General features: G+C 42.6%; 1 protein-coding gene across 1 annotated transcript in view; it reads left to right on the top strand.

Annotated features, from left to right (window-relative positions):
• Positions 1–20,850, top strand: part of ITPRID2 (ITPR interacting domain containing 2) — a 45,731-nt gene extending 24,881 nt beyond the window's left edge. Inside the window, exons 11-18 of the mRNA XM_083865327.1 lie at positions 7,032–8,252; positions 10,945–11,025; positions 11,393–11,520; positions 12,505–12,655; positions 13,940–14,005; positions 14,657–15,037; positions 19,956–20,080; positions 20,486–20,850. Coding sequence (XP_083721453.1) covers positions 7,032–8,252; positions 10,945–11,025; positions 11,393–11,520; positions 12,505–12,655; positions 13,940–14,005; positions 14,657–15,037; positions 19,956–20,066 — 2,139 coding nt within the window. The 3' untranslated portion in view covers positions 20,067–20,080; positions 20,486–20,850. The remainder of the gene's footprint in view (positions 1–7,031; positions 8,253–10,944; positions 11,026–11,392; positions 11,521–12,504; positions 12,656–13,939; positions 14,006–14,656; positions 15,038–19,955; positions 20,081–20,485) is intronic.
• Positions 20,851–21,345: the final 495 nt, after the last annotated feature.

Here is a 21,345-nt window from a genome sequence, read left to right as displayed (position 1 = left end):
CTCCGATTTTCTCCTTGCTTTTTAGGAGTTACCCAGGGTAGTAAATTTCTTTGCCCTCTGACTGGCTTTCTATCCTCTCGGTGGGGTGAACTCTGGTTAGATACACTTTCTCTAGCCACAGCTACCATGATTTTTCCCTTCGTGATGGTTTTTTCTTCTTCCCTTCTTAAATAGACTTTTAAGGCTTCTCTTAACAAGTCATTTATTCCTCTATCTTGCCAGTCTTCTAACTTTTCTAATTTTCTTCTAATATCTGGCCAGGACTTTGTAACAAACTGTGTTTTAAGTAACACTTGGCCTTCAGGGCTTTCTGGGTCAATATTAGAATATCTTTGGAAATTTTGTTTTATTCTGCTCAGCCAAGTGGCTGGGGTCTCATCTTTTCCTTGCATACTATCAAATGCAAGTTTTGAGTTATTGCTTCTGGGGACTGATTCTTTAATTCCTTTGATTATCAAATTTCGATAATCATCCATATTCCTCCTGTCTTCTTCTCTATTTGGGTTCCACTTTGGATCACTTACTGGCAGTTTATGTTCACCTGAGGGCCCTATTCTATTCTCCCTTTCCCAAATCTTTATCCCTGCTGTTCGAATCATCTTTATCTCTTCGGGGCTAAATAAAATTCTGAATATAGAATTCATTTCCCCCCATGTAAAGGTATTGGGACCTAGGAACTGATCTACCTGTTCAGCCACCCCCACTGGATCTTCTACTAAGTTTCTTAGCTCCTTTTTGAAGTTCCTGACCTCTGAGGCTGTCAGAGGGGCATTTACAAATCCCACCCCTCCAGCAACTCCGCCCATTGGAACCTCCCTCAAGGGAAAAAGCTTAGCTTTAGATCTGGTGTTATAAGAATGTCCCTCTGGATTATTTTCAGGGGGACGCTCTATGCTTGGGGTGGGCAAATTTGGTTTCCAGTTTGCAGGTGGGGCTGGAACCATGGATGGTAAGGGAGAAAAGACATAGCTACTGTTGGGGGAAACTGGGGGTACTTCTGTTGTATAGAAGGGGTTAGTACTGGATGGGGGTAGACTCACCGGAGGGCTGGTTAGGGAGGGGGCAAAGGTATTGGTAGAGGGAGGAATAGGGGAATTAGTTTGAGGGATTTGAGGGTGGCTTGGGGCTGAAGGTAGGGGGGAAACAGGGGTTACAGTTTGGGGAAGACGGAAGGGGTTTCCAGGGGGAACCTGGGGCATATCTGGATATGCGGGAGGGGGAGGTAAGTAATTAAGTGGATCCCAGATGGGGCCATTCTCTTCTTTATCACTTTTTCCTTTTTTCCCCTGTAACTTACAGATCCTTATGTTGTCATTATTTCTGTTTTGCTTTTCCCAACAAGCAGCATACTGCACTTGTTCGGCTTTTTTATCACCTTGGGCTCTCAGATGTTGATTTAACTGGGCACACATCCAAGGGTCTGTTGTTCCGTGCCATGGCCATTCTCCAGGTAAACCCAGAGTAGGCCATACTTCTATACAATAATGGATCATTTTGATTCTATCTAAATATTTAGTACTTTCCTCCCTGTCCCACTGTTCTAACATCTTTCCTAGTGGGCTCTCTGGAGGGATATGTGGTATTTTTTCTTTTTGTACTTCAGCCTCTCTAGACTTACTTATCCAAGTACCCATTTTTACTTGGTAAAATTTATTCAAAAAATTTTTTTGAAAGCTCTTTCACTCACACTCACTCACTCACACTCACTCGTGAGCTCTGGAAGCAGTTCGTATGACCCGCCCTTAGGGCCCCGACCACTGCCACAGCCAGCCCCCGGTACCCGTCAATGGCCTCAGCACCCCTGGTGCTTCCGTCACCACCCCAGCCGGTACCCTCTTTCACTCCTGCGCGTCCGGCGTATCCCCGTAAGCAGCCGGTCAACCTGGGCCCAGAGTTCCAGTCACTACTTCTGCCAGGACACACACACACAGCATGCGACTCACTCACTCACCCTATCGTTAAGTTCCTCGCACGTTGGAACTCCCCTAACTTTCACTCACTGCACCCGGTAGCACCGGCCTTAGATACCCCCGACCAGCTTTACCTCTCCGTGTCCGGTAGCATAGAACTCTTGCCTACCCCCGCCCAACACGACACACTCAAGCCCGGTAGCGTATCTAATCCGACTCCCGCCCAATGCACTCTTCACACCCGGTAGCGTGCTCCCCTTTGAGCACCCCCGCCCAGTGTGACCGTCCTGTACCCCGTCAGTTACCTCAGCCTGGCCACCCCTCCCTTGGGAGCAGCCCCTGGTAACCTCGGCCAGTACCTCTTTCTCTCCCCACACCCCTGCAGGTCCCTGGGAGCAGCCCCTAGCCACCCTTTCTCCTGCGTTGGTGTGGTGCGTGCCTCACACACTTGTCCCTGGCCTCCCCGCACACTTGAGGTGACCCGGGTGGTTTGCCCCTACAGGTTTAGGGGAAACCTACAGTACTACTCACTCTATGACGTGCCACTCACACTCTATTCAGCCTCCGCACGTCCGGAGGGGGGTCCCCTACACCCCTGGAGACGCCTCGCTCACTCTGTTTCCTCTCGCTTCCTCCTGTTCCTGACCACTCCTCTCGCGAAGATGTGGAAATGCAGTACTGAGGAGTCCTCACTCGCGGCGGGGGTCCGAGCTGCCGGCCCCCGTCTCACACACACACACACTCGCACGTCTCCTGCTCCCGCCACCGAGTTTTATACTTACCCGGTGCTCCTCAACGGCGCCCCCTTGTGGCTGCTGTGTGTTCCTCGAGGCTGGCGTGCGTTGTCCTCGCTGGTTGTCCCTCGAGGCTGGCGTGCGTTGTCCTCTTTGGTCCAGGAGGCCAGCTGTCCAGGAGGTCCAAGGTGGGCGGCGCCTTCCCGTCTCGGTCCTCTTCTGGGCGTGGCCAATCCCGGACGAGCCCCCAGTTGTTATGAATAAAAATGGGCGGAGAAAATATTAATCTCCATAAACGCCTTTATTAATCAGCTCTTATTAATATTTGCCCGAGGGGTTTGGTCGCCGTGGAGGAGGAGGGCTTTATCAGCTCTGCTGCATGCAATCCAACAGAGCTGGAGGACTGGCCCTCGCCTGGGAAGCAACCCCAGAGTCCTGTCAGTTCTTTGTTTTCTCCTGTGGTCTCATCTCCGGTTTGGTCTTTTTAACTTACGGCTAGTAAGCTAAACCGGAGAAATTAGCTCTTCTGATTCTCTAGGGTCCACACGGCTGAGTATTAGTTCTTATCTGTTTTAATTTTACTTGGTTTTTATTTGATAAGGGTTTTTTTTATGTTAGATTTCATTCCGGGACGCTTTTGGAGTTCTTAATTTGCATGCGGGATCACCGGGGCGGGGGCTTGGAGCTCTTTGCGGCCATGGGGTAGTCTTTGCCGCAGAAATGGCGTCTCAGTCTCATGCTGCTCCACAGCGGCGGCAGTGCTGTGGGGGGGGTGGAACGTGGTGGGTGTGGGGTTCTTCTCTTGAAGTGGGGCAGCGGTCCGGCCGGCTCGGGGAACGCTTTATTTGGCCGAGGCGGCTGACCGCGTGGCGGCTGCGGGCTGGACGGGGCGGCATGGGGGGGGAAAGCGGCCGGCTTCTCTCCGCTCCGGCGGCGGCGGCGGGTGACTGCGGGCGGCTCGGCGGGCTGGACGGCCGGTGCGGGAGGCTTCGCAGACTTTTGAGTTTTCCCTTGCCGGCTCCCGGCCGTGGACGGGGTTGGGAAGGGGCTTTTCTGCAGCGAACCGGGGGGGAGACGGGACGGCATGGGGGGGGAAAGCGGCCGGCTTCTCTCCGCTCCGGCGGCGGCGGCGGCGGCGGCGGCGGCGGGGGTCGGGACTTCCCCGTGCCAGACGGCCGACTGTTTTGCGACTGGAGCTCCGTTGAGGCAGGCAGCTCCGCTGCGGTTCCTTCGCCCCATCTCTGACCTGGGGTGGGGGCGCGGTGCTTGAGCTTTGATGGGAACGGGTTCTTTGTTTTTGAGGTGGTCTGGGAGGAAAGGTGCCACGTGCCACTGAGGTGGCTTTCCACTGTTACATCATAGGACAAACACCCCAAATTTTATTTTTAACAGAGGGTAGGAGGGATGTTGATGTTTGACTGCTCCTGTGACCGTCAGTCTAGATCCTATAAAATCATAATTTTCAGAGCTGGACCTGCTAGTCTCTTACAGAACTGTGTTCAAATTGAAAGCCCTTCTGGCAGCTTAATCTGGGTATACTTGGGACTGGAATAAGCTCTAAGTTCAATATGTCCTATTTGCTGTTTCTGCTGTATCTTTTCTCACTGTCTGGTAATCAATTCCTCTCAGTAGTGGGTAGAGATTAAGGTTTTGAAAGATAAAAGTTATTCTGCTGATCATTTCTCTTTTTTTATCATTTTTGCCTTCCCACTCTCTTTGTTATTCTCTCCCCCACCCCTGCATATTTTTCTTTCTTTCTTTTTTAAAATTAACAGCTGACAGAAAATGAAAACAATTTCACACTATTTTTCAAACAATTTTTACTGTGAAGATAGACTAATTTTAGTTGATCTTGCACTTCCATGCTCTTTCTTGTTCCAGTTCCTTTGATCTTGATCCAAGAAGCTGCTGTGATGCTGACCAGAGACTTCATCTCTTAGGGAAAGCTTTTGTTGCAGCCTGATGTTTAGGTGTCTGCTCAATAAACATGCTTGCACTGCATTGTATCTGGTATTTTGGGGAGCTGTTCTCCTGGTTCTAAAACATTCACACAGTGGTAGCTGTGATTTGATTGACCTGTCAGTCAGTCAGAGAAAAGCCTTGAGTCAGATCCTGTCCTTAAGAGCAGCTATTCCTGGCACCTAAACCACAGCCCAAAGGAATAGATGGGGTTCTGAGCACCTCCAGCAATTTCACTCATATAGCTAGTATCTGCTGAACTGTTTCTTATGCTAGCAGGTGTTTCCTCTCTTGTGGCACACTAAGTATTTTAAAAGCTGTTGGGCAGTTACCATGAAGAGTTTTCCACCCTGTACATGCATAAGTGTTGCCTTTTCATTTTGGTACTGGAATTTTGGGTTTTCCAATTTAGTACTTCTTCAACTGAATACCAAACCAAAAGCCGAGACAGTTAGTCTTTGTCTCCTTTAAACATCAGCTTAATGCTTCCCAAGATCAAGAAAGGGAGTGATAATGAATAAAGGGGAAAATGATCTGAGTCCCTGCAAAGAGCATAAGCATCTGTCATGTTCAGTTCTCTACAGAGCTGTGAATGCACTGAAGTTGACAGGCATGTTAGAAGGTGACTCAGAGGAGAGTTGATCACTCCTGATCTTTGTGTTGGTTGCAACCAGATTAAGAGCTCACTAAAAGTATGTTGCAGCTAAGTACCCCTTCACTGGAATATTGCTGGAGTTTGTCTGTGTTGGCAGTGAAGGGAAGAGATTTTTCTGTTTTCTATTATGCTGTTTTGAAAAGGTGTATTGAGACTGCACGAGGTTTGGCTATGGAGTTGCTAGACTCTCCTCTGCCACCTCTACTTCTTTATTCAGACCAAGTGCTGAACTGAATTCAGAAAACACGAGTGAATGATGCAGCCAGGGGAAATGAGAACTTGGCAGCTAGTGAAGAGAACCCCTGAAAAGATGAAGGGGATACAGAGGAGTATATATTGTTTCTTAAAAGAATGGTAATTTAGTGCCATCTACTGTTAAATTATTGACTCTAGCACCCATAGCCTTCCTCTGAAACTCAGGAGAGAGCTCAAAATTTGAACCATATTGTGTTTCACCTCTAACTTCCAAAATTAAGATTTCTGAGGGAGATTTTGCCATTGAGATAGGGTATTCTGCAGAGGGGTTTTATGTTACCAAAGAAGCCAGAATTCTCCTTCCAAGTTCTTATGCCTTACTCATAATTGAACAATGTGACAGAGGATTAGGACACAGATAGACACACGTAGCCCATGTGATTTCACCTAGATATTATAATCTTTTGTTCGTTTAGTGCCTTTAACTTGAAAAACATCTTAACCTGCACATTCTTTCACAATAATTTGTGGTTGTGCCAGTAAATGCAATGTTAGGTATGTATTTGTGAAGATGACCTTCATGGCTGAAATCTTCTAGATGGTTGGAGAAGGAACTATTGTCTGACAAACATCATAAGTAATCTCTTTAGAAGGAACTAATAATTAATATACTAATGGCAGCGAGAGCTGCACAAAGTAGAGATGGGAAAATTTCTAGTTCATACATCAGCTATGGTAAACTTCCAAGAGTGTACTTTATACCACATACTCTTAGGGAAATGTCTTGTCCATTTGTAAATACAGCTGTCACTCAGGCCAGCTTCAGGAATATGCTTTGCAATGAATAGATCTCTTCTTTTTTTCCTTTCTCTTAGATACTTTTCTTGACATTTGTTACCTATTAAATTAGCAACTCCCTCATTTACGTGCTCTGGTTTAAACTGTGATTTAGAATGAAAAGGGGAAGAAGTATCAGGAGAAAGGAAGGATGGACTAATTGTACCGGATGTGGTCTTCAGCTGAGATTGACATCCTAAAGTGATATTCTCAGTCTTCAACAATGTTTTAATTAAACACATTGAGTTCATGGGCAGACTGACTTTCCCATTTTTGGTGTTGTCCTGTAACACAGTTTCACTGCAATCTGCAGTTCTCCTCACTTCTCTGTATACATTTCATAATGCTACCCTTCATTTCAGTGTTGTGAACCTTTATAAATGGGAAATGCTTTGTACCATGACCCAGCTATCTGTCATCACTACCTAAAATACTGGCATTGTATTCTTTTTGTTCTTACCCTTTTGCCACTTCAAATCAAGGGAACGTGTGAAGAATTTTCTCTTTAGAAAAATAAAAATTTCATTTTGGTGCCATACTTCATTGTACTCTTAATATATCTGATACCATGGTTTCTTTGTTCTCCTTCACTGTTTTTCTTACACAGTAAGTGCATTATTCTTTCTGCTCCCCACCCCAACACCCAGTGAGGGTATTTTTGGACTCTTGGCCTGACTCCTGAGAAGGCAGTAGTTAAGTGTGCAGTACATTCACTCCTTTGCTGTCTCATATCTTTCCTAGGTTCAGGAGTCTTTGCAGGGCATGGGAAGCAGTGCTGACAGCTGTGACAGTGAAACAACTGTGACATCACACAGTGAGGAACAGAAGACACCAATAGCCAAGGAACTGCCATGTTTTGATAAGTTTGAGGAGGAGGAGGAAGATGATGATGAGGAGGAATATGATGATGATGAAGAGGATATTATCTCTCAAGTAGAGAGACAAAAGGTAGGGGCATCTTCTGATAGAAGAAGGAGTGAAGACAGAAAAATTAGTGATTGTAAAACTGAACAAAATCAAGGACAAGAAAGCAAGTCATCTCATGTATCAGAGACAGTCCAAGGAGAGGTCAGCTCTAAAGAGGAAGACAGTTCCAGTGAGCAAAGAGAATCAGACCAGCTGGAGGAAGGTGGTGTGTTTGAGTTTCCTCAGTATCACACACACCATATCCTCAAGTCGATGCAGTCTCTGGAAGGTGGTGGCTCCTCCACATCATCTGTGGACAGAGTTCAGGTTGCCTTGCAAAGAGCTGAGATGAGGATCCTCAGCTCACCTGACTCCAAGGCCAGGTGCACTCTGCTTAAGTCAAAAGATCTTCTGAGGAAGCAGAGACTGTGGTTTGCTGAGCCGGGCTATCCTCTAAGGCGGTCTCAGTCTCTCCCAACTGCATTGCTGAATCCAGTGAAAGTGGTGTCCTCTGTGAATGTTCAGTTAACTCCAGGAAAAGAGACTCTCTGCAGTCCTCCTTCTTTCACCTACAAGTACACACAAGTGGAGGAGGACAAGAAAGCAGCATCTGAGAATGACAGAAGTGAGGATGAGGCAGCCTCCAGCCATCCTGTGTGCAAATCCACACTGTTTATTGCACCTTCATCCTCCAAGAAGGAGGTGCCTCAGGCTGGGCCCAGCAGGCACTCTGAGGAGCTCAGTCCCACCAGGGTACAGAGCTGCCCCCTGCACACGCCAGCAGCCATGTCCCAGTCCACGTGCTCCCTCCATTCCCTCCCCACAGAGTGGCAGGACAGGCCACTGTGTGAGCACATGAGGACACTCAGCACCCACAGTGTCCCAAGCATCTCCAGCTCTTCCTTCAGTGCCATGCTTTCCCCCTTCAGCTGTCCCTTCTTTCCAAGGCACGGAGTTCCTCATCGTCCTCCTGCCATGAATCCACCCTCCACTGTGGAGATGCAGCTACGCAGGGTCCTGCATGACATCAGAAACTCTCTGCAGAACCTCTCACAGGTAAGAGGAAGCCAAGTTTTGCCCCTGGACAAAGGGGCTCCTTCTTTTATCCCTACCAAACCAAGGTGATAACCTGAATATTATTTTGTGTAGTTCAACAGATCAGGAAAAAAAAGATATTTTGTTCAAGTCTGATTTGCTACTGTTTTAGAACCTTCTGTTTGAAGAGGCAAGTTTAAAGTGTTCAGAGGCGGGAGTTCTAGTTTAGATATTAGGGAAAAGTTTTTCAGCCAGAGGGTGATTGGACACTGGAATGGGCTCCCCAGGGAAGTCACAGCACCAAGCATGATGGAGTTCAGGAAGCATTCAGATAATGCTCTCAGGGACATGGTGTGACTCTTGGGGTTGTCCTGTGCCAGGGCCAGGAGTTGGACTTTGATGACTCTTGTTGGTCACTTCCAAGTCAATATATTCAATGATTCTAGGATCATCTTTTCGATGCTCCACTGGTTTTGTATTGAATGTTTTCTTGTTGCAGTTGACCCAGACTGGGTTTTTTTCCGGTATTTTTTATTTTTTTGCTTTTATGGATATTAGATGGAAGGGAGGAACAGTGTACTCTTTATCAGCTATTATTTTATTTTAAGATGAGACTCATTCACTTTAGATTTAAAAATGCATATTTATAGAATCACAGAATGGTCTGATCAATCATTTGATTTCTCTTCTCTTTGATATACCTCTTATCCAGCTGTTAAAAATGTATTTTTTTCCTTACAAGTCACAAAGCTTCAATAATTACGTCAGTGGTTGATCTCTGTATGTTTCTGTGCTTTTTCATGCCAATCTTTTTCACTTACAACTCTGGAGCTAGCCAACATGTTCTTGATACCATCAGTCTTTTAAGAATCGATTTTGTCAGAGCATGTGAAATTTTGTCCATCTCATCATTCAGAGAAGAAATGCTTGAGAATGCAAGCAGATAAATTTTACCAATTTCTGCTGCACCTTCTGCTCCTCCTCTCCTGATTGCTAGCTGTTCCTCCCAGCCATCCTGGCTCTGCTGTTTTCATAGGTAGTGATCCAACTTAGGATCCTGCAAGCTCCTGCAGGAGGCTGTGTGGGCAAAGCAGTTACAGACTCTGCTCATTTATGTATGAATATGTGAATACTATTCAGTTGTAGATCTAAAACTTCTGTGCATTCAGCCCAAGAGCAAACATGTACCTGGCTGCACCATATTTCAGTTGAGGGATGTAGTGGGCTTTTGGGACCCTGTTATTTTATTAACTTTGACACTTGTCAAAAGTTAGAGGGAGATGAGGCCAGTCTTCCTTTGGTTCTGTCAGCTGGCCCTGCTTCTCAGAGCAAGATTTGGGGTGCTGTGACCAGCTCTGCAGCAGAAAGCTGTGGTTACCTGTGTTTTAAGTTAACCATTGCTCAAGGTGGTGCTCATGGTGTGCCTGGGAGAAAGTGTTTGCAGGACTTAACCTTCTACAGAGAATTTTCCCATGTGTACCAACTGCAGCCTTGATCTGTGTAAGGTTACAATGTGCTCAGTACTTCTACCACATACACTGTGCTAACTAAAACTGCTGGAAAAAAACCTCAGTGTTACATCCAGAATTCAAGCTGGTTCAGCCAAAAAACACCAAAAGAAAAAAAAGGACATTGGAGGGGATAATAACATTTAGCCCACTTGTTCTGCTTCCAGCATATTTTGTCTAAACCAGTTTCATTTTGGGGGCTTGGTCCTTCTCACAACAGATTGGTATGAAAATGTATTCCCTGCTTTTTCCTACAGTAGAGATGGCAGTTGGCAAATAGCATACTTAATGGCTAAAGAAAAAATTGAGATGTTTAAATATATGATTCTGATTTTAAGAAGGAGTAAGGAGAAGTAGATAAGTTGCTAATAGAGCAGGGAGCAGAGAAAGCTGGCAGAGGAAAAATAAACCCATCCCTTTGATGTGATCATGTTGAAGCAAAACTTCTCTATATAAATGAACACACTTCAGATTTTCCGTGGCATATCAATAGTCCTTTGAATTCTTTCAAAATTATATTGGACAAGCTGTCTTTTTCATGTTTGAGAAGGTAAACATTTTTGCTGTTTCCACTGTTCTTTGTTGTGCTGTGTCTGTACATGTAACAAACCCCTGGATTTTATCTGTTTTGCTCCATATGCTGTTGCAACACGTAAATAGAAATTCTTCAGCAATCTTGTTTTCACATGAGATCATTAGCAAGCTGGGGTCTTTGGATGTAGGCAACAAAGTGAGATTAAAAACCAAAATGAAAAAAAATTCCCCCAACTAAGAACTGAAGAAAATCCCATGACAAAATTGACTATAATCACAATTTCAGAATGGGACACAGTTTAATTTGCTCAGTTCTAGTTTTGGAATTGCTCTTTTTATCATTAGCTGAGACTGTTGAGAATACTAAGTTTTCAAGCATAAAATGCTTTGTGCAGAAAAAGTTAGTTTTTATTTCTGCTCACTGTGTCAGACAGGATTAATTTGGCTTTTCGCCAGCAGCACACTTGCATTGCTGAGCTTTGGTGCACCTTTGTCCATTAAGAAGTGGTGCTGTCCTTTGGTAAGGTTGCCTATTTGTAACACAGTATTTCCATGGATTGCAGGAATCTCAATGCCAGAAATGTTTTGTTTTAATAGTGGCTGCCTTTGGAGTGTCTATGTGTTCAAGAGGATGCCATTCCCATTTCAAATTGTTTGTTTCTTTTCCCTAGTACCCAGTGATGAGAGGTCAGGATTTTTCAGCTGCCACTGGTTACACTACTCAGAGATCATCCATTCTACCTCTCTATGAAGTAAGTGACCCTGTTTATGGAGTGGTACTGGGTCAAAATAAAGTACAAAGAAATGTCCTAAATGTGTCACAGATTATGCTAACTTTGGGCAGTTCCTTGTCTTTGTTCTCAAGAGAGAGCTTCCTGCAAATAATGTTAAAAAGGAATTAATCTAAATACACTTCCATTTGTTTGCTTGTATGAAACAGCTGAAAATGCTGTTTTCTTGAGTCATTCTGAAGGCACAACATGCAGCTTCCATCATATGCTGAAGTTGCTGAGGTGCTGTTAACTCAAAGGGCTCATCTGGGCACATGTGGTTGCAGGATCCAAACTTACTTTAATTCATTTTCCCATGTAATTCATTATTATATTTTTATTTCCTCAGAATACTTTCCAGGAGCTACAAGTGGTGAGGAGAAATCTAAATTTATTCAGAACCCAAATGATGGATTTGGAATTGACTATGTTGCGTCAACAGACCACAGTTTATCAGCATATGACAGAGGAGGAAAGGTAAAATGATCTTTTTTTAAAAATAAATAAAAGAGAGAATACTCTGGCATATCAGAAAATGTGTTACTGCCCTTGAAATCAGCAAAAAATCTATTAGTTTCAATTTGAACAGGGTTGGAGATGAATTTTTGCCAAAATCTTATTTACTCTTTTCTTTATACATCTTCATTCTGGAGTTTTTTACTCTTTGTTTCTTCCAATACCTATTTCTCAGTATTTTTTTTTTCTGCATCCTTTCTCCAAAGTGATTCTACAGCTGCAGATTTTAAGGGCTGTTATCACAGGATACTTGAACATAGGATATTGCAGGGGAAAAAGTCTTGAAGATTTGATTTTAGATTACTCCCATCTTTGTAGATGTAAATAAAGAATGAGCACTGTAGCATTCAGATGCTTTTCCAACTTTCAGTAGCTACTCAGCAGGCTACAGATGGCATTCATATTCTGGCTCCGTGTGGTTGTGTAGCAGCAGATCTGGAACAATTTTTAAAACTGATTATATATGTAGTTTAGTTGAATCAGCTCTTAGCCTGTCACTTTAAAAGTAAACATGTTTGAAATCAGTTGGCTGCCTTAGACAGTGGCTTCCTGGCCAAAATGTAGCTGTGAGTCCTGGGGAATCTATAACCAACAGAAGTAACATGATTATTTCTGTGGTGCTTGTTCCTATCAGTTTTAAATTGCATTTAATTAGATATATGTAGAAATACGGATTTCTTGTGCATTTAAAGCTAAAATTTTCTGAGAATATTCTGTGGTACACTACATTGTTTCGTTTTTCCAATGGACTGATACATATTGTCTATAAATGGAACAAGATTTCTGTGCTGTATAGGCATTCAGCTAACTTTTCTGTGTTCTGCTTTGAATTCCCTTGTATGAAGTCCTTTACTTGTGGTACTGTCCTGCTCAGTCTCCTCTTTGCAGCTGAGTGCAGTGAATGCTTGAATGCTTTTTTTTCTTTTTGTGATGGCCTCGCCACAGGTTTGAAGCTGATCAGCTGCAGAGCCTGAGGAAGTCTGTCCGCATGGAGCTCCAGGAGTTGGAGATGCAGTTGGAAGAACGTCTGCTTGCCTTAGAAGACCAGCTCAGAAGTCTGCACATGTCTTCACCTTACAGACCTCAGACACACATAGTAAGTATTAGTTTTGCAACATCATTATCTATTTTCTTAGTGTCGTGTTCATCACAGAATTGTAGAATAGTTTGGGTTGGGAGGGACCTTTAAAGATCATCTACTCCAACCATCCTGCAATGAGCAGGGACAAATAATAACTCATAACTGTTAAAACTCTTGGGGTGGGATGGAATCTTGGGAATCTAATGATCATTAGAATGTGAGTGTGTATTTTCAGGGTTCATATTTTCTCATTTTCAGTCAGTATTTCGTCTTGGGAAAAGGAAAGGTGACTTTCTTGGTGTTAATACATATCAATACATACCTGGCTTAGAAAGGCAGATTTCCTCTGTCAGTGCTTTCTTCTTTTCTTCTTTTTCCTCTTCATGACCCTGAGTTTTCACACTTTTGGTAGCTAGGGCTTATGTCTAAAATCCTTGGAGGATGGCAATGGGCTTTCTGGAGTTCTCCTACACTGATTTTCTTGGGAGATGAGGGCAGAGAGAGATGAGACATTCACAGTGTTTCTTTACCAGGAAGCAGAGTGTGCTTTCTCTTTAGCTCTGCCAATCCATGGGAGAAAACAAAAACACGCCCCCCACCCCACCCCCCACCCCCCAAAAAAAAAAAAAAAAAAAAAAAAATAAAAGGGGGGGGAAGTCCCATTGTCATGAGTTTTTTCCTCCGTTGCCTTTTGTAGCTCCTTCAGATGAACACTTGGCTCCCTGACAAAGAGTGGGAGAACCTCTGCTCCCACAAGCACTCCCCAAAAGCACAAGAAGGGGATAAAAGGCCTCTGTCTGTATTTATTGGTGGCATGGCAATATACTTGTTTTTCACTCAGCAGATGACTGTTCCTCTCTTTTTCTGCTGCGATTCTGTCATCAGCAAAACAAAAGAAGCGCAGACAACAAGTATCATATATTCTTCCTGGGTTTCATTTCTCTTTCTTAGCCAATCCTCTTCTGTAGAAGCAGAACAGGCACAGGCCACATCTTCCTCTTCAGTATTTTGTCATGGAAAAAAATTGAAACTCAGGAACAGGAAAATATGGTATTACTGTGATCTCAAGCAGAACTTGCATTCTTTGAACCTTATAAATATCTTTTTGTTTGTAAATCCTTTTACAGAAGAGGGCCAGCTTTAAAAACGACTGAAATAAACTTTCTACAACCAGCTCTGCTTCCTGTTTCCAACTTTCTGAGTTTTACAGAAAGTTGTCTGAGATGCAGCATGTTTATATACCAGCTTCTGAGAGCTCTAAAAAAGCCCTAAGTGCATTAACTTGACTTAATTTTTCAGGGTATGTATGGAAGCAGAAGTGCTGATAATCTGTCATGTCCTTCTCCATTGAACGTCATTGAACCAGTAAGTAATTGTTGGGTACTCTGTGTTTACTGATGAAAAGAACCAGGAAGGCTTTACTTTAAAATAGGTTGCAGGAGATTAATTTGACAGATAATTTTAGAAATACTTTACTCCCTTAAATAGCTTTGTTAAAAACAGCTGCAGTTTTCCTTAAGCAAATTTAACTATAGGTGTAAGTGGCTGTAGAGTCTTGTTAGCTTTTAAGAGAAATATGTAGAAGTGAGATGGTTTTTCATTTAGTTGATACAAATGTTGGTACAACCTCATGAATTTTATAGGGATTTTTTTTCCTGTGCATTTTCTGCTACTGAAAATAAGTAGTTCAAAAACTGCAGAAAGGAAAGAACAAACAAATGAAAATCAAGCCCTTACATGTGTCTCTGTCAATGGCTCTGGCAAGATGTATCCATATTACCAAAGTTGGTGGCTTGGGGAAGAGCCACAATTTTTATTTATGTTGGCTTTAAAAAGGCACATTCCTTTTCATGATCCTCTTTGTTGCAGTCATAAAGGGAAAGGATATATTTATTTTATAGCTGTATTTGTTACATGGAGGGAATGAGTAAGTGATTAAATAAATAGCAAGAAAACATAGTTATGTCTGTATGTGACTTTTTTGTATGCTTATTTGCTTCTTTTCTGAATCCTTAGGTCTCTGAGCTTATTCGAGAGCAGTCATTTCTGAAGTCTGAACTGGGTTTAGGACTGGGAGAGCTTGGACTGGAAACTCTCCCAGCAGAGGGTACAGAGTCAATATTCTCCCATGGAAACTCGGATTCCTCTTCAGTGTGCTCTGGTCCCACAGGTAGAAAAGCTAAGAGTCAAAGCAAGAAGTTGTACCGAGCCTCTGTTGCCTTAACACCAGCTGCCCCTGTGAGAGCAGGCACTGGGCAGCCTGTGGAAAGCTTTGAGGAGCTTGCAGACCCCAAGCCAGAGGAGGAGCACAAACTTGAAAAAGTCCCTCTTGTGCCTTCAGTTGATGAAATCCACAGAGCAGTGGAGCAGGAGGAGCTGCAACAAGTCATACGGGAGGTGAGGAAGGAGGGCTGAGCTCTGGGGTGTTTGAACTGAGTTTGCTGGAACCTCAGGACAAGGCTGGCTGTAACTCCTGTCCACCAAGGTGCTCTCTTCCCTCTGCAGCCAGGGCTCCATATTGTCCCTGTGCTGTGTCTGAGGGTTCAGAACATGTCACTAGGTGTTGGAGCCTCAGCTGTATTTATGTGCAAAGCAGTGGATGGTTTTTCAGTGCTGGTGGCTAGCATGTAAATTAATAGCTAAGTATGGCCAGGAAAGAACTTGCTGTCTCTACTACTTGGTTAAGCAGCAGCATTTCAGATTCCCAAGTGAAAATTTCTGTGATGTTTGCTTGCTAAAATGCCAAACTGGAGTTCATTTGAGTGGTGAAATAATGTTTCTGAAACAATGCTGTAGTAAATGTTAAGCATACTTTCCCAGTCCTTCTACCCTAACCACTAAGAACTATAGGAATGTAAGTGAAACAAGCTGAAGGCAGGTGGGAAGATATTTCAGAGTTTAAGAATGATCTTGGACCAATCCTATTGGACTAGTTTTATTGGCAGTCAATGAAAGTGAGGAGTGCTTGGTTATTTTTGCTGTGAGCCAGGTTAAAAAACATGGCTAAAACAATGTGTTTTGTTAGTGGCATGACAGAAAAGCTCTCTGGCAAGTAATATAAGTGGGAAAAGGAAGCCAAAGAAACTACTTGTTCTGAAAAGAAGTGCCTGTGAAAAAGTGGAGCGAACTTTGCTCTGAATACAGAAATGGGAGTTGAGAACTTATGGATTTTATTCCCTCTTCTTCACAAGAGAGGGACCACTTAGCCTTTAACCAAGGGTCATTGGACCTTTAGCCTTTAGCTTGTCCCTGGAAGCTTCTATATGGCTCTGCCATAGACCACAGAAGACTAGGTATGTCATTCTTAGAAATGTGCAACAGGCCAGGCTGTAATGCTGTGGTGCCTTCCAGGTCTGCTTGTGTTGAGGCTGTGGATAATTGGAACCAGTTTTACCTTAGCTTTGTCTTTGAAATGGATGAGATGCAGACCACTCATCAAAAGACTTGCCTATGAGATATTTAGCACACCTTGCACTGTGCTTCTGATTCTGCAGTGAAGCCAGGATGTGGCCTTTGTATCCTGGCTGTCTGTAAAAATCCATGTGTCAGGGCAGTGGTGTCATGGTGGAGGGTTGCTAAAGAAGAAACTGAGATAAGAAGGAGAACTGTAATTCTAAAGTACTGGAAAAGCAGCAGACAAAAAAAAAAAAAAGTGAGCTGAAGGCAAAGGACAGAATTATTTCAGTCAATATTTTTTCTGAGGTTAGCCTCTGTGAAAGTTCCTCTTTAGCTTCATTAGTTGATAGCAAATAAAGATGTGTACTCTTTACACAGAGATTGTTATTTGGGTTGTGTGGCACTGAGGACATTGTAATGCTGAAAGAATCCACGCTGAACTAAGAGGCTACTATTCAAAGATGTGTAGTCAGCAAACAGCTGAGCTTGACTCACTCTGTGAATATTTGAGCACACAGAGAGATTGTCCCTCAGTTTAACTTCATTGGCAGTGGGTTCTGGATCAATCCAAGATTCTCAGCATGAGTTTTGCAGGTCAGAGTAGAGATGCATTGGCTCAAAGCACCTGCTAGATTTTGCAGAGCCAGAATATGTTAATAAACACATATCAGGAAAATCTTTATTATTTAATAGGAATTAAAACAGAGCATAATTTGAAATAATGCCTTGCTTAAATGGCCCTGTTGTTACCAAAGGAATTCCAGTTTCATTGTCAAAAGAAAGAAATCTGGTAGTATGCATTCTTGATGTATGCACTCACAAATATTAAATCCTTGCTTATTCTCCCATTCTCTGTAGCTGCGTGACCTTGTGTAGGGGAGAGAGAAACCAGGCAGTGGGTGTGATATGCCTGGGTGGGCTCTAATGCATGTGAACTTTGATCTGTAACTATTTGTTCCATGAAAAAAACCCATGGTATTAGCTTTTGGCATTAATGGACTAACTCCCACAGAAAACCATTCAGTAACATGAAGTGTTAAAATAGCAACAGTAGTTCTCTTGATGAAATACAGCCTGGCCTCCACAGGATTATCACATGAAGTACTTACTGCTTGATTTGTGTAAGTCACAGTGTCACTAGGAGGGTCACCAGGCCCTCTCACTCTGCTCTTCTCCAGTTTAAAAGATGTGCTGGTTTAAAAATCTTTCTGCTTAAGTGCAGTGGAAGTTTTGATTTTGCTAACAGTTCTTCATTATAAATGACAGTTAATGAAGTTACACTTTAAGGAAATGTATGATTTTCCTGTCAACATCTGCTTTAAAAGGCTCTAATGAATCTTAATGGGACAGAGATGGTCTGGCAGATAATCATCCCTTTTCCATTTTCCATTCAAATCCATGTTAGCTCAACATCCCTCAGAATGTCTGTAGGTTGTTCATGTGTGCAGGTGTTGGGTTCCTCATCTTACATATCTTGAGCATAAAATCTCACCGGTTGCTGCCATGAAAAAGCAGCATGGGAAAAAAATAGAGTAGGAAACAATTCTTTTAGTTATAGAGAATGTACTTCAAGATCAGAAGTATAAGTCCTGTGAAAAGCCTCGCTCCTGTTTTTCATTAGTAGGTGAAGAACACCAATCTCCAGATTTGTCACAGTGGCACACTTCACTCTCAATCAGTTCTTTACTTAGCAGCAACATAGTATTGCAGTAGTGGTAATTCTTTTCTAGGGAGAAAAGTCATTGGTTTACTGTTGTAAAACTATCTATGAGTGTGATACTGTACCTTCGATGCAATATTGAGTATTGGTGTTATATCATCATAGTAAATGTAGCATAAATGAGTGGTTCTCTTGTTTTTCAAATGATCAATTTATCATTGACATGCTAAAAATAATTGATGGAGCATTCATTGACTGCTTTTCTGTCTTTTGTACAGAGGAGGCCTTGGCAGCGGGCTGTGCCCTCTGCAGAGCAAATAGAAAGTGCACCTTGCCCTAAATCATTAATAATGAAAAAGGCAAATATTGGCCATTGGTCATGACACGCGTGGTACTGAGTCACCGCAGGAGTCGGTGCTGAGCTCACCACACAGCAGTGACCTTGCTGAGTCTGGAGGGGGGAGAAGGCAGAGCCTGTGCAAAGAGGCAGTGGAGGGTGGCCTTCTTGTCGTCCAGACAGGAAGGTGAGAAGCAGAAGGCTCAAATAATCAAGGTCAAGCCAGAAGCTGTTGGAAGAGCTGAGAATAGAACAGGAGCTGCTTTGCTTCCAGTCTCTACTTTGTTACAAGACTGTCTGTCATACTAGATCATTTACTTGCTAATTTGGGAAAATTTTATGAGCTTTTTTTTGGAAAGTGAAGTTTATTTTTGTCTGTCTTTTGAGAGAAGAGTACAGACTGTTTTGTAGCATGCTCAGAGACCTGCCCCATGAAACACTGAAGAAGAAAGGTGGAAAGAGCACTGGGGGCTCTCTTATGCCTGCTGGACAGTTGGGGTGCTGTGTGCAGTTTTCCCTGTGCCTACATTTCTAGATCCCAAGGCCCTTACTGTGCTGACAGTAGTTCTGAAGCTTTGTACATCAGTGTGTGCATCAGCAGAGGCATCCTCTGGGCTTTCAACTGTTGGTGTAACAGGCCCTATTACACAATGGCTTTCCTTTTGCCTGTTAATCAGCAAGCAACTCAACTGGAAACCTGTTTCCCAATAATATTATAGTCTGAATTTCTGCTTGATGCAAAGTAGTAATGAAACGAGGAACTTTGCCACTAATGGTTTGGGGATTGAATTGCCTGCCAAAGAGAACAAGGGATAAATAACCTGTTGCTAATGCTGCTGCCACCCTTCTGACGTTGTTGCTTAATCCTTTTGACGCACCAGGAAAAGGGGAGACTAACATGAAAAAGAAAAATGTGTTGCTTAACTGTGATGCTGATTGCTTCTGTGTGTGACCCTGGGCAGGCTCTGGCTCTTACCCACTGCACCCTCTCACAGTTGTCCTCCTCTGTCCTTGGAACTGCATCTGACTTGTCCCTCCTGAAGACTATCCAAAAAAATAAGTCGGTGCCAAAGATTTCTTGTACTTGCAAGAAGCCCATCCTGTTGGTTTTGTTGGGTTTTTTTGGGGTTTTTTTGTCATGCCCTGCTCCTTTCCAGCATAATATGCTCTTATAGGATTGTGTTTTGCCTACTTTTCTCCTTTGTTTTCTTTACTGTAGCCATCAGTGCTCTGCTTTTTTTTGTTGTAGGCTCAGCCACACTCACAGGCCTGCTACTAGAAACTCCTAGGTGTGTTGTATATAAAACTTAATAGGTAAATGGTTTGTCACAATCCTGTGAAATATACCCTTCACTGACATAGATTAAAACCCCAGTGGCCTATTGATAATGTCAGCAGCTGTTGAAATTATGTCTTTCCTGCTGAAAGTATGCAATTAGGATTTCTCTCGTTTTTAATTATTTGAAAACAGCCCATGTTCATGGACTTGGACTTGTTCTACTGTGTAATTTGTGAAGGAGCTCAGTCTTGCCTTCCTTTTCAAGAGAATTACAACTAGTCAAAAAGTAGTGCATTTGGGATGCTTTTGATGTATATATCCTGAAATGGGTTTTTTTTCAGAACTTTGTATAGTTGGAATGTATATTTTCATAGCATAAAACCAGATATCCTAAGTGTAAAACATAAATATATTTACCATCTGGAAATACAGAAATAGTTTGGTTTTCATTTACACAATCTGCAAGAACTTCAAAATTGCTTACAGTTATTTTTCCATTCTTCTGATGTTTTTCCATTCACTGTTTTGAAAGTTGACTTTTTGGTGGTGCTTGTTGGTAGTGTCAGACATACCTACAATATTATTTAGTTTTATCCATTGGTTATATAAATTACTGACCTTAAAACTGGCTAATCTCTTGCAGATCAAGGAATCTATTGTTGGTGAAATAAGAAGAGAAATAGTAAGTGGATTGTTAGCAGCTGTATCACCCCAAAGCAGATCTGCAACTGCAAAACAAGATACAGAGCCATGAAACTGGTACTACAGGTAATCTTTGGGGATCTGCTAGAACCAGATTTTATTTTTATTTTAATTGTGTTAAGTACCATTGCTAACTTAAACCTTGCTTTGTTTGCATTTTGCCCTTGAAACATAAGTGATCAAAATTGAAATTCCTTAAATACAGAGAATACTGATAATCCTGATAGATTTGGAAAATCAGCTGGTTTGCAGTTTGGCCCATTCTACTGTCACCTTTCATAGAGTGGTCCTTGATTTTTAGTTTCAGCGTGTTCTGTGATGACATTTTATGTGAATGCATCATGCAAGAGGATTTCTGCAGTTTGCCTGTCTTAGATATGGATAGTATCAAAATATATACTTTAACATAATGAACAGACTTCCAAAAATCTAATTTAGGTCTTCGTCTTCTTTTTTTTTTTTTCCTCTAAGGTTGGATGTAGGTGGAAGTGCTGTGGGATTCTGCTTTGGGCAGCACCCACTGGTGAAAGTGTTAAGTTGGTTTTGCTTCAGGAAGTGTTAAAGCTGCTGAGATGGGCTACTGCGTTTGGCGCTCGGTTCTCCAGTGTGGACCTTTCCTTGAGTTCATCTGTAAGGACTTAGACACTTTAACATTACTTTCTTTAAAGCATCAGCAAAATGGTGTCATTCTGAAAGGTTTTGTATTTATTTGTATGTCCCTGTTGTAAATTTTTATGTAGCTAATTTTTTTGTCTAATGATGCATCATGAAACTTGAAGATTTCCAGACATAACCGATTTATAAATAACACGTACACATTCAGCCTAGCTTTTTTTTTTAAAAAATAGAAAAACCCCCACAACACCCTTCCCAAAACACTGACCTCTATGAGGTATTTATTGTGCAATAACTGATCCACTTTAAGAGCTTGAAATAACCAATAATGGTTTCCACTGCTGTTACTTAGTGCCACTTCAAAAGAAGGAAACAATCCTGTTACACAAATCGCTGGTAATTTTTGGGGCGGTTACTATTAGCAGAGTGGTAGAATGACATGAGGTTACTCATAAAACTACTTAAAGTTCTGACACTGAAAGTCTTATCTTTGTGTAGAAGACAACTTTTAACTAATTTTATTTGCTTCCTTACTGTTTGCTCATCCCTTTATAGGAAAGTGCCTTATTTAAGCACAGGGGTGGTTTTTTTTTGGTGTTGACTACTCGCAGTCATACCAAGAGAAGTTCTGCTTCATATTAACCAAAATGCAATAGAAATACTATCTTCTGAAAGCAATTAGGATTCGCAACTTTGAATGCATGAATGACCTTGCT

This window comes from Zosterops lateralis (genome assembly GCF_965231275.1).
Source record: "Zosterops lateralis genome assembly, chromosome: 7".
NCBI lineage: Eukaryota > Metazoa > Chordata > Aves > Passeriformes > Zosteropidae > Zosterops > Zosterops lateralis.
Note: the sequence above shows the minus strand (reverse complement) of the source record. Positions and strands in the feature narration are given on the sequence as shown.